The sequence below is a fragment of the Oryzias melastigma genome, linkage group LG17, assembly GCF_002922805.2.
Source record: "Oryzias melastigma strain HK-1 linkage group LG17, ASM292280v2, whole genome shotgun sequence".
NCBI lineage: Eukaryota > Metazoa > Chordata > Actinopteri > Beloniformes > Adrianichthyidae > Oryzias > Oryzias melastigma.
In genome coordinates, this window is record NC_050528.1 from 3,457,951 (window position 1) to 3,471,146 (window position 13,196).

Below are 13,196 nucleotides of genomic sequence, written 5' to 3' on the forward strand. Positions count from 1 at the left end.
TTTTAAATTTTAAATTAGATTGTGTCTTTTTGCGAGTAATTTTAAATAAGTAAAAAAGGTAAAAGAATAGAAAAACTAGAAAACTAACCATGTTAGGCATTGTTAACTAGAATTAGGCTACACCGGTGCAGTGACTGAAAGTTAGAAGGACAAAAGAGTTTTATTTTTAGCCAGAGAAACAAAAAAATCATATAAAATGAGTCTTCTGTTTACCAAGGCGGGTGTAATATTATACATTACACAGTCTTACAATAATGTTTGATTCAACACATATTATGATGTGAGACATATTAGTTTTTGCTTTAATGTAAAAATAATGCATAAAAATAAATGTGGAAATGCTGTAATGTAAAAATAAATAAAGTTTTTTGTTGCATTTAAATCCTTTTTTCCCTGTAGAATCGGCTTTATCATAAGTAAAACCTCGGAAAGAAGCATGAAAACACTGAAATGATCCCGAAAGATCCGTTTTTACAAGCATTCAGTCCCGTAGACAAAAGCAGTGACGTCTCTTCCTGCGAAAACTCCATGTAACCATGACAACCGGTTGACCAATGAAATCACACGTCGTCACAGACCAGGAAGTCATCTACATGGAATCTACCGGTTTCTTGAAGTTCCATCTTATGCTTTAGCACAACTTTATTCGGCTTGAACGGTGAGTTTTGCTGTCATATAAAAAGGCGTTTGTCTTTTGTATGTTTGTTATTTGCGTTTAGGATTAAAAAATTGACGTTTTTTTTATGTTTATTTGCATCAGTTCATCGCTCATCCTAAAGGCCGGTGCAGCTTCACGCAGGTTACAGCTTAGCTAACGTGCTCATCAGTGCGGGCCGGCTTTGGCCTCTCAAGGTTGAAGGACTCATAAAAGGCTTCATTCTGTGTTAAATGGTCAAAAATGATGGTGGACAATTTAATAATCACTAACGGCTCGTTCTCGTGCACATCTGCAGTGTCATTGATAAGGTCAAAGTGCGGGCCTTTATCCAAAATTAAGTTTAGTTTATTTATACAGCTCAAATTTGTATCTACTAGTGCAGAAAAAAGCCTTAAATAATAAATATAGCTCCAATATTTAAGTTGATATATTTTAAATCAAACACAATATATTCTTAAATGTATTTTTTTAAATAGCTCAAAGTGCAAACATATTACATGATAAAACTCCCTAAAAAATGTTAGAAAATTAGGCAAACTTGCAGTGGAGGCAGATATAATATATTAGATCGTTTATAAATTTGAAGACAGGAAGAGGCAAACAAAAAATCAAAGTATTGGGTATGAAACAAGAGATATGCACATTAACTATAAAAGCAACAAAAAAAGTGAAAGACAGCAGGTAGAGAACAGGTGTGAGTGAAGAACTAAAACGACCCTCAGCAGCCTATAAGCCTATGCAGCATAATTAAAGAGGGTCACCCAGGCTGACCTCAGCTGTAAGCCTAGTCCACTTCAGTTCAAGAGTCATCTTTAGAAGTCGATTCCTCAAAAGAGGAGCAGCTGTACGGTGTTATAGCATGTTTTATGCGTGTGTGAGGCTGTCAAATGTTCATATGTTCCTATGCTTTTTGGTTCCAGAGCGATGCTGCTGCTGCTGGTGCTGAGCGCCCTCCTCTTGCTCTTCTGCAATCTAGATGTGTGGTACTTCCTACGGGGGGCCCTGGTGTTTTTCCAGGCCTGGTTCCAGCCCAGAATCAGGGACATTCTAGCCGAGCAGCGCTACGACGGCATGGTCCTCCCGCACGACCTGGACTACTTAGGCCACATGAACAACTCTAGGTATTTAAGGGAATGTGACTTTGCTCGCTTCCACCACTACATGAGAAACGGGCTGTTCATGGCCTCCTGCAAGCTGGGCGCCAGGATGGTGGTGGGGGCCTCCACCATCAGGTACCGGCGCTCTTTGGATTTCCGAGAGCCTTTCGAGATCCGGACCAAAGTCCTGGGATGGGATGAGAAAGCGTTTTACTTGGAGCAGCGTTTTGTGTCGAAGAAGGATGGCTTTGTGTCTGCGGTCATGCTCTGTAGGCAGAATGTGGTGCGCTGCAGCCCCGAGAGGATCATCGAGTTTGTGTGCAAAGCAAAGGTGAGCCGTGTTCGCAGTGCTGGAGACGGGAAATTACCGACAAATATGGCAATTAGATTGTGTAGTGATTGATTTTTTTATTTCACTTATTTATACTTTTTATCTTTAAGTCCCTTTTAGCTGTTGCTTTTATCTTATTTTTGTGTTTTTTTCAAAAGGTGCCATATAAATTAATAAAATGTAAGTTTAGGTTAAACATTAGAAAATGCTGAAAAATCTTCATTCAAAGAGGAGAACACAAAATAAAATTTTTTTCTCGAATTGAAAGTCAAATAGATTCTTTGGGGGGTTTTATGTCACTTATTCATACTTAAACTTTTTGTCTTTAATTACCTACCTTTAATTATATTTTAGCTTTTGTTTTTATTGCTTTTTTAGGTTGATAATATCCATCTTTACTTACTTTTTAGCTGTTTTTACAGCACGTTTAGGTAAAAGATTTAACCCCACCCCATACTCAAAAACTCACCAAAATGTGCATGTATGTAGTACTCGGTGAAAATAATTTTTGGTGCAGAGTGAAGGCTCCCGTCACTCAATGATGACATCACAACAGAAGAAACCATCAAAAATGATCTCTAGTACCATCTACACATTTAAACTCCCAGGGATTTTGATCTTTCGCCTCATAATTCATCGAGCTTCACTACTTAGGGAAAAATGTTGGAATTAGAAAGATGTTTGGTAATCTTTTTTATCACTGTTCTGATTCTTTTGTTATCAGACACGATTGATAACAAAAGAATCAGAACAGTGATAAATAATGCAGACACTATGAACTTTATCGCATCCATCTTTATCAATTAATCAATATCCTTGATATCATACGAGTACTAGTGATGCCAAAAGTCCACTAGTTTACCAGTCACAGCCAAAAATGTGAACTAGACAACTAGTGCAAACAGTTTCTCTCACTGGTTAACTGTTAAGACTAACATATGTATCACTAGTCAACCAGTTAACATTTTGCATGTCACTAGCAAACTAGTATGAGATTTTGGTCACATTATTAAACCAGTGAACTTTACAGGAACTTCACTAGTTAGCTAGTAGCCTTTTTAGATGGTCATTAGTAAACTAGTGCCCGCTAGTAAACTAGTGAGGTTTACAGGAGCGTTTATATTGGACTTAACTAGTGGCCTTTTCAGATGGTCAGTAGTTAACTAGTGAGCACAAATAGGGCCCACTAGTAAACTAATGCACATTTTAACACCACTAGTTAGCTAGTTAACATTTTGCATGTCACTTGTAAACTAGTGTGATATTTTGGTCACAGTACTAAACCAGTGAGCTATACAGGAACCTGACTAGTGAACTTGTGGGAAAATTGCATGTAACTAGTTAGCTAGTAACCTTTTTGGATGGTCTCTAGTAAACTAGTGAGGAGTACAGGGACCTCACCAGTGAACTTGTGGAACAATTACATGCAACTAGCTAACTAGTAGCCTTTTAGATGGTCACTGGTTAACTAGTAAGCACAATAGGGCCCACTAGTAAACTAGTGCACATTTTAACACCACTAGTTAGCTAGTTAACATTTTGCATGTCACTTGTAAACTAGTGTGATATTTTGGTCACAGTACTAAACCAGTGAGCTATACAGGAACCTGACTAGTGAACTTGTGGGAAAATTGCATGTAACTAGTTAGCTAGTAACCTTTTTGGATGGTCTCTAGTAAACTAGTGAGGAGTACAGGGACCTCACCAGTGAACTTGTGGAACAATTACATGCAACTAGCTAACTAGTAGCCTTTTTAGATGGTCACTAGTTAACTAGTAAGCACAATAGGGACCACTTGTAAACTAGTGCACATTTTAACATTAAACGTTAGCTAGTTAACATTTTGCATGTCACTGGTGAACTAGGGTGTGATTTTGGTATCACTAGTAAAGTAGTGAGCTTCACATGAGCTTTTCTATTGAACATGTACTAGTTAACTAGTGGCCTTTTTAGATGATAATCATTAAATAGGACCCTCTAGTAAACTAGTGCACATTTTTGACATTACTAGTTAAAGAGTTAAAAATTTGCATGGCACTAGTAAACTAGTATGAGATTTTGGTCACAGTACTAAACTAGTGAGATTTACAGAAACTTTACTAGTGGGCTTGTAGAAAAATTACATGTAACTAGTTAACTAGTATCCTTTATAGGTGGTCACTAGTCAACTAGTAATCAAAATAATGCTCACTAGTAAACTAGTGCACATTTTAAAACATTACTAGTCAACTAGTTCACATTTTTGGCTGTGACTAGTTAACTAGATGTACTTTTGGCATTACTAGTTAGCCCTAAAACAGCATGATATCAAGGATATCAATTTAATGTTAAAAGAGCTTGCCATAGAGTTGTTTATTTTGAACAATGTTAGCGTGGCTAGCTCGTAAAAGTGCCGTTCATTTACCGCTTGCACATTTTTTACCGTGGTGTTGTGCACGTTTAATATATAAATTGTTGGCTCGAGCTTAACAAAATGATGAAACCCATGATATGAATATATTAGTATTGTGGGAGTGCTTAACAAAAATTTTTGTTGCCAAGAAAATCCAAACATTTACTTTTGTTGATTCCTCTAAAAATGACATAAATGTGTTCGTCACCCCCAGACGACCAAAAACTAAAGTGGTTGCTATGGAGATAAACCAACAGAAAAGCCACCATTTTGAAAAAAAGTATAAACTTTTTTGAACATTTGTCACATGCAGCTTTGGCAGCGGGGGAGGGTAGCACCATAAAAACCCCTTGTGGTGTTCATTTTTATAATATTCCAAACCTATTTGACAGACTAAAACAAAATTCCTGCTTTTACCATTAGTTTGTAGTTACAAAAGTCCACAATTTTTTGCATCTGTTAATCAAAAGATAAATTCCATAGTTAGGAGTTTATTTAAGAATCAATATCTTTGTTCTTGGAGATTCTTAGAGCTCAAATTCATTGTAAGGCTGGGGCGCCCGTGGTGCAGCGGTACGGCGGTCGACTCCTGATCAGAAGTGAGCGGGTTCGACTCCGCCTTGCCCGCCCATGTGTCGAAGTGTCCTTGGGCAAGACACTGAACCCCGAATTGCCTCTGGTGGGAGGTTGGCACCGGTGTTCGGCAGCGGAGCCACCACCAGTGTGTGAATGTGTGTGTGAATGGGTGAATGGGTCTGTGACTGTGAAGCGCTTTGGGCCCTCGAAGGAGGGTAGAAAGCGCTATACAAGTATACGCCATTTACCATTTACCATTTTAAGACTTCCAGGTTTTCTAATCCAACAGATGAACCTGTTTTGCTGTTGTTTTGTGTGCAGATCGAGTGTCCAGAGTTCCCAGAGGAGCTCAAACATTGGATCAGCTTCATCACCGCCAGCAGCCAGGCGCTGCGGGCGGAGAGCGGTCTGGACAACAAGGACAAGTGAAGCCACACCCCACAGCTCCCCTCTAGCAGAAACACGTTAAAATAGTCCACATATCTCATTTGGATCTCCCCTGCTGTATATTTTTGTATAAAAATGACACAACAGTTAAACGTGGAGAAATGACGATAAAGAGGAAACAGTCAACGATATCATACATTTCTCTTTTTCCGTCGACTTTTGGATTGAAGGGATCGATATTCTCATTTAGCGCTTCAGAAACAGCATGTAGCTCTAAAGTGACCCTTCCTCCGACATTACTGCATGTTTTAAAACAATCACAATATTTTGTGCCTGTTTCTGGTAGTTTACGATTACAGAGAAGTCTTATTTGACTAAAAACTATAAAACAAATATGATGAAATGCTTGAATTAAATGCTGATCCTGTACTGTACTTACATGTGTTTGATTTCTCCCTTCAGTATTTTTGCACTAATTGTTTTTGGGAAGAAACTGGAAGGGAATATTCCACTTTAGAAGATCCATTTATCTGCAGAGTATTTATTTTTTCTTGTTGGAATGAGCAGCAGCTTTTCGGTGGATGAAGACGCATGTGTGGTTGAGTTCTGACCGACAGACTGAAGCTGAAACGGGTTTGTTTTGAAAAGCTGAAACGCACAATTAACTCTGAATGTTTCAATGCTGGTTTGGAGGAAAACATTTGAAGTTGTGCAGCCTTCTTAATATTATCTGAGCTTATCTTCTGACCAAAGTAATGTAATGTTTTGAAAATTTAAGAGATGAAATTGTTGTTAATGCACTGACCAGGAAATGCGGTCTGCAGACACTGAAGTTTGTTTGTTTTCTGTCTGTGTTTCAGTATGATGTCCTGAAAACTATTTATCAGATTTTATTTATTATATTTCATTTTAAAATAAAAATGAAATGGAAACCTCTTTGTGTCATTTTTCTTTCCTCAGAATAAACTGGTGGATTATTTCTTGCCATCAGTTTAAACGTTAAGCAATTTTACTACAAATGTTTCAGAAATTTAGATCAACTCTTTTTCATAGTTCTTTAATAAAATTTCAAGTCTTTTAGCAAATTTAACATTTTGCAAATAGCTTGTCATATTTTCAGCAAATCCCTTCAGCAATTAAACTGTCACTATTTTCAGCAGAAAGCTTCAGCATCTTCAGCAACTACTTTCAGCAGAAGCATTCACACTAACGTCACAGGTATTGAAGCTTTGCTAGTTCATATCGCACTAGTGACTCACAAAGTGCTTCACAATTTTAAAACAGGATAAAATCAGAGAAACACAAAATGTCTCATAGTGCCTAAAGCAGTAAAACCAATAAAACATACTCAGGCATGCGAGTAAAACAAAAGTGAACACAAGTAAAAGTCTGCCAAAAGCTTTTCTAAATAAAAACGTCTTAACTCGAGATTTAAAACTCGACTGAGTCAGTCTGGCACAGAGACAGAAGGAGGTCCTTCCAAAGTCGGGGAGTGACAGTAGTTTAAACATGGATGATCAGCTCGAGGTCAGACTGGGATCAAACTGTCAGAAAGTGGGAGAGATTTCAGATTCCGGGTAGATCACCTGTGCTCCTCTTCTTGGCCGTCCGTGGACCACGTCTCTGGCTCGTCATCTCGCATCTCAGAGTGGGAGAGATTCCTGATGTATCGTCTGTGCTCCTGTTCTTGGCCGTGGACCACGCCTCTGGCTTGTCTTGGCCGTCCTATCTGATGAACTCTATTCAAATGCGTAGTTGTAGAGTTAGATAAGCTAATTTCTCTCCAATAGTTCTGGTAAATCGCCCGTCCGTCTCCGTCATGTGGACATCTCTAAAGTTTCTGTTTTTGTCCAGGAATAATTTTTAGGATTTTTCCTTGACAAGAGGAGAGTCTAAGGGCAAGAAAACCAGTTTAGTTTAGCAGTTATTGTTTATATCTTATGACCGACCTTCTGCTTCTGTACAATTACCCGTATGAAGCTCAACGAGGCATTTGTTTTTGAGGGTTTCTACACGATTCTTAAAGTTAAATTTTAGACTTTTTAAGACTTTTTTTTTAAGAGCTTGCATATGAAAAATTAAGCAGCTTCAACACCTGAAAAAAGAAAAAGGCGGTGGGCGTGGTTTTCCAGAGTTTTTGTCTTTGTAAATACTAAATAAATAAATAAAAATACTAAACGACGAGATATTTAAAAAAAAAAAAAAGATTAATCTTTATTTTCTACAGTTTCTATTCTTGTTTTACCATCTCTTTTCCATTTCCAGAAGTTTTTGTCACTCTCATTTATAGTTTGGAAAAAATTTACAGAAAGTTTTAAATATTTCAAGTGAGATAAAAGTAAACAACTTGTCTTTATTGATGTATTAAAGATTACTCAATAAGTTAGAAACATTTACTGAAACTACTAGATCTGTAGTCTCTCCCATGAATATTGTGCACAAAACGAAGCTTATTTGTTCAAAATGTTCATTCAGTGCAAAATGCAGGCACGACGGTGAAGTCAAGTCATACGGAGGAGAAGGCAGACGGTTTCTCTGGAGGCTTCCAGCCTCGGACTTGGAGAACTGGCAGGACGGCTCCTGTAGCTGCCGACGCCACATCACTTGTTTTTGTCCTCCAGCCCGCTCTCAGCTCGGAGGGCCTGGCTGCTGGCGGAGATGAAGCTGACCCAGTGCTTCAGGTCGTCTGGAAACTCTGGACACTCCACCTGGAGGAAGCAAAGCAGAGGTTAAAGGTCGTCGAAAGACCCAATGTTTTATTGGAACTCAGTGTTTGACATTCTCTGAGTGCAGGTCTGGGAGTCCCTTTACTGCACGTGTCAAAGTCAAGGCCCGGGGGCCGGATCCGGCCCTCCAGGTAATGCTATCCGGCCCTCCAGATCATTTTATTTTATTGTTATTATTGGCCCAATATTATCCTGTGCGTATTTATAACTTGTATAATTTTGACAAAATATATATTTTATGGAGAGTAAAATACTGAAAGTTATTTAAGGTTTAAGTTGATTTATTCTAGAATAATATTCCTGAATTTTTATTATTCATAATTATGTAAAAAGTTACAGTTTTAAAGTTTTAAACATTGTCATTCTGTTAGCTTTTTGGACTATTTTGATATTTACTAAGATTTTTTTAGGCTAGTTTTAAATTTTTGCTAATATTTCAGCTACATGCTAGCTGTTTAGGCAATTTAGGCTTTTTCAGTTCTTTAGGCTATTTTGAAGTTTAGCTATTTTTTTTCAACTACATGCTAGCTGTTTTTGGCTAACCTAAGTATTTTTTTGTTTGTTTTAGGCCAATTTGGCATTTAGGCAATAATTTAGCTGGCTATCAGCTTCAGGATTTTGAGCTATTTGCTTCAGCGTTTTCAGCTATCAATTTCCGCATCTTCAGCTATCAGCACTAGCATCTTTAATGGCCAAATTCAGCTTACAGCATTCATGTCTTTAACCCTTGTGCCATCTTATGGGGTCCAGATGACCCCACCCTTGCATTGATCTCTCCTATGACTCCTATGTGGACAGGATTTTATGTTTGCCACAGACACCGATAAAGATTAAAAAATCCTTGGAAAAAAAAGTTCAGTGTGCTGTCTTGTGGGGTCCAGATAGTTTAAGATAGCTAGTTAACCTAGCTAGCTAGTGGTTCAGAGCTTTTATCCCAAAGCTAATTAAAACCAAACAAAAAGACGTAGATGTCAAATTAGCCAAAAAAGTGAGCATTTCATTAAAATGTTAGCTTAACTCCAGAAAAAAAACAAAATCCTTAGTAGGTGCCATAAAAGCTAGCACGTTGCTACAACATTAGATTAACTCAGAATTAACCCAAAACACCCCAGTAGATGCTAATATAAATATATTAATATTTTATATAAATATAAAATATTAGCTAAACTCAAAATTTACCTTAAAAACCTCATTAATGTCAATGTTCTTAACATGCTGAACGTTTCGATACCAAACCTGAATATTTTGTAGAAAGTACACAAGTATTTGAAGAATTACGTTTCAATTTCAATAATTGCGTAAAAGTAAAAAAATTGCAAAGGTCAAAGTAAAAGCATGAATGTCCAGACATGCTGAATGTTATTAATTCCATAAATTGCAAAACAGGATTTTTTTTATTTTTGTCTAAAAACGCCATGATCATTGTGGGACTTTCGGCCTGAAGTGATAATTCTTCTTCCATCAGTGTAAAGACTCTCACCTTCCTCTTGCACAGATGCTGCATGATCTTGTCCGGGCTGCTGCGGATCACGCTCTGCTTGCAGTACATGACGGCGCACACAAACCCGTCCTTGGCGGACACGAACTGCTGCTCCAGGAAGAAAGCTTTGTCATCCCAGGTCACGATGCGGCTGCGCAGCTCGTAGCCCTCCCCGATACACAGCGCCCGGCGGTACCGGATGGTGGTGGCCCCCACCACCATGGAAGCTTTGAGGGCTCGAAGGGCCTTGAACACCCCGTTCCGGACGTAGAGGGCGATGCGGGCAAAGTCGCACTCCCGCAGGTACCGGGCGTTGTTCATGTGGCACATGTCGATGTCGTGGGGCGTGACTCTGCCCGTCAGGACTTGCTCGGCCGTGACGTCCCACACTGGGGGCTGGAACCACGCCCTCGTGGCCACCGCGGCCACCCGCAGGAAGTACCACACGTCCAGGCAGGAGAAGAGCACCAGCAAGCCAACGAGGACGCCCAGGAGGTACGACATCATGTCGAACATGGTGAACAACCTGATGGGCGATTTGACCAAAACCATGAAAAACGTCAACGGAAGATACAAACAATATTTGTGCTGAAACAGAAGCGTCACAGACACAGTATAAAACTTTACCGAGCTGCTGAGCAGACACACCTGTCCAACAGGTGGGACGATGTGGTCAATCTGCTTCCATTGGAATGTCATCACATTAAGGTGGGATGGAAAACATTCCCGATATGTAACTAGGTTAAAACAACGGATACAAACAACAACAACAACTGATCGGGAAGTAAATATTCCGCTTCCAGAAAACTTTTTTTTCTTTCTTCCTGTTTTGCCTTTTAGTGTACATGTCACGTAAACAAAAACACGTTCAATCCATTGACTGTTGTTTCTATGGCAACCACTCTGGCCAATCAGGACGGAGCTTGTTGGAAGGCCACACCCCTTTTACTTGAAAGCAGGCTATAAGAAATTAGTCAGATGTTTTGAACAAGCTCCACCTACTTTTATCAAGGCCCCTGATTGGTCAGTTTTATAACTTGAACTACAGAAATAAACATTGTGAAAAAAATGAGGAATACAAGTATACAAGAATACTCATCTTTTCATCTGTATCAGAAAAAAAAACAATTAGACTCTCTTCCATGTTTGTTTTGGACGACACTTCTTCTTCTTCTTCTGCTGTGAGAAGCAGATACTTCGGATGCAGCGCCTTCTAGTGGTTGTTAACGGAAACAATGGCTAAAAGACAACAGTGTTTACTGGTAAAATCACTATATGAGCCTATTGATGTCTAAAAAAATAAAAAATAAAAGTATACACGATTTACTGACCTCTGGTTTCAACATGTCGACATCCGTATCAGAAACAATGGCGTCTAAATAGACTTCAAATTGTTGGAACCAGAAGTCAACCATTTTTAGCCCTTTTTCCATAGACGGTCAATGATCTGCTCACACGTCGGTACTTTCTTGGTCAATGCTGCAATCTAGGAGTCAAAAGATGGTTCTGTCCTGACCTACATATTCAAACAGCTGTGGATTCTGATAGAGCTGCCACAATTAGTCAACTAATCGACTGTTAAACTAGTCAACGACTAATTTAATCGTCGATTAGTCGTTACTTTATATTATATTGAGTCAGAGTGTAGTAAAGATCAAAGTTATAACAGCATTCTACAAGCTTTTTGGACTATTTTGGTATTTATTGAGGTTTTTTAGGCTGTCTTGGAACTTAGCAAATATTTCAGCAACATGCTAGCTGTTTTGGCTAATTTAGGCTTTTTTTGTTTGTTTGTTTTTTTGTTGTTTTTTTTTAGTTGTTTTGAAGTTAAACTAATATTTCAGCTACATGCTAGCTGTTTTTTCTAATTTATGCTTTTTTGTTTATTAGGCTATTTTGGAGTTTAGCTAATATTCAGCTGGATTCTAGCTAATTTTGGCTAACTTTTTATTGTTATTGCATTTTTTATTTTTGTATTTAAAATTTTGCATTTAACTAATATTTTAGCTGACTATCAACTTCAGTGTTTTTTAGCTATCAATCTCAGCATCTTCAGCTGCCAAATTCAGCTTACAGCATTCACACTAGCATTTTTACAGATAATGCTAGTATGAGTATATCTATTTTTTAGTTAGTTTAAAGCTAATCATGGTTAAGATGTGTGTTTTACATCCACTTTGGATATGACCCGATTAGTCGACTAATCAGAAGAAATAATCTGTGATTTTTTGACCATTAAGATAATTGTTTGTGGCAGCACTACATTCTAACAGTCAAACTAACATACCACACATTGCATTTGAATTATCTTAGTTTTGGGTTATAAAGAATTAAAAAAAAAAACTGCAAGATAAAATAAATGTACCAACTAAAAATCATGGAGCCACAAGAGTTCATTTTATTTCACTTCTCTGTGTAAAGACACAACCTGGACTTATTTGCAAAAACTGAACGTTTTTTGCAGTGACACATAATTCAAATTTAACCAACACCAAATAATCCACTGAATTTCTGGTAAATGTTAGTTTTGGTGCAACAGAAACGTCAGTTTGTAAACAGGTTCAGCAGGAAAGTCTCGCTGTCCCTGAAGTGACTGATATTCAGAAACCTGCAGCGAAATCTGCCTGAAAATGTGAAGAAATAGCAGCTATTCATTATAAACACCTGAGATCATGACTGCAGATACATTTGGATCTTTCATGTCTCGTGTTTGCATAGCTTAACCCGGATCAGTCTGTTAGAGAAACTCTGAAGTAGATTCAGCCCAGGCACGCGCCCGCATGTTTTAGAAGCAAAACTGCACTTTAAGCTGAAAAAAAACGAGCAAAAGAACAAAAAAAGTCATTATATTCACACCTGTTTAGTACCTGTCCTCCCCAGACCCGCGGCCGGCTCAGATTTGCTGATTTCAGCCTTAACCTGATCCTTTTCCGGTGTTTCCGGGGTGCTTTCAAAATAAAGTTCGGCTCAGATTTGCTGGGGATCGTTTCCGGTTTCCCGGATTTCAGCAGAAAAGCATAAGTGAATTAACATTTTCAAATGTTTGTGCTTTTAACAAATAAACTTAAATTAAAATGGTGCCAACCACCAATAACCAGAATTAAATGATTAATTTACGGATTTAATTGAGCTGTTCCAGCTTCTTTTTAACTTTGACGTTTAATTTGTTGGCCAGGATGACTTTTACTTCCTAAATTCATTATAAAGATTAACAGCAATTTTGTTTCTTACTTGTTTTAGACATGAGAAAAAAACTTGCAATTCTCTACGAAACACACAAATTTTAGTGTGAATTTCAGAAATTTGCCTTTATGTAAAATAAAATACCAAGTATTATTGTTGTGTTAATTTTTTTGCTGAGCAAATATTTTTTAATAATCAAACCAAACAAAATATCTTCTTTTATTGGTTCAGGGTCTCGTAGAAATGTAATGAACGAATCCTAAAATGTTAAAGTAAATAAACAAATCAATGTTCTGTTGTTACAAACTGTACAGTTACACCAATCAAATCCAAAACCCTTAAAAAAATCAGAGGATGGATAAACT

At 37.9% G+C, this 13,196-nt stretch overlaps 2 protein-coding genes across 7 annotated transcripts; one reads left to right on the forward strand and one right to left on the reverse strand.

The window, feature by feature from the left end:
• The first annotated feature begins 540 nt into the window (after nt 1-540).
• Nucleotides 541-6,378, forward strand: LOC112147822 (protein THEM6). Of its 2 annotated transcripts, none has more exons than XM_024274447.2 (3): nt 541-658; nt 1,581-2,086; nt 5,377-6,378. In XM_024274447.2, exons 2-3 carry the CDS (start codon nt 1,583-1,585, stop codon nt 5,482-5,484), a joined length of 612 nt encoding a protein of 203 aa, XP_024130215.1. In that variant the 5' UTR covers nt 541-658; nt 1,581-1,582; the 3' UTR covers nt 5,485-6,378. The 2 variants fall into 2 exon arrangements, with proteins under 2 accessions (XP_024130215.1, XP_024130216.1); XM_024274448.2 differs by lacking the exon at nt 541-658 and adding an exon at nt 1,413-1,502 and having other exon boundaries at nt 1,579-2,086.
• Nucleotides 6,379-7,775: 1,397 nt separating this feature from the next.
• Nucleotides 7,776-12,649, reverse strand: LOC112147809 (protein THEM6). Of its 5 annotated transcripts, none has more exons than XM_024274422.2 (4): nt 10,980-11,215; nt 10,297-10,887; nt 9,649-10,174; nt 7,776-8,150 (listed from the first exon to the last, which is right to left on the reverse strand). In XM_024274422.2, the coding sequence occupies exons 3-4, from the start codon at nt 10,162-10,164 to the stop codon at nt 8,043-8,045; spliced, it is 624 nt and encodes a 207-aa protein (XP_024130190.1). In that variant the 5' UTR covers nt 10,165-10,174; nt 10,297-10,887; nt 10,980-11,215; the 3' UTR covers nt 7,776-8,042. The 5 variants fall into 5 exon arrangements, with proteins under 5 accessions (XP_024130190.1, XP_024130189.1, XP_024130188.1 ...); XM_024274421.2 differs by having other exon boundaries at nt 10,276-10,887; XM_024274420.1 differs by lacking the exons at nt 10,297-10,887; nt 10,980-11,215 and adding an exon at nt 12,505-12,649.
• Between the last annotated feature and the right edge of the window lie 547 nt (nt 12,650-13,196).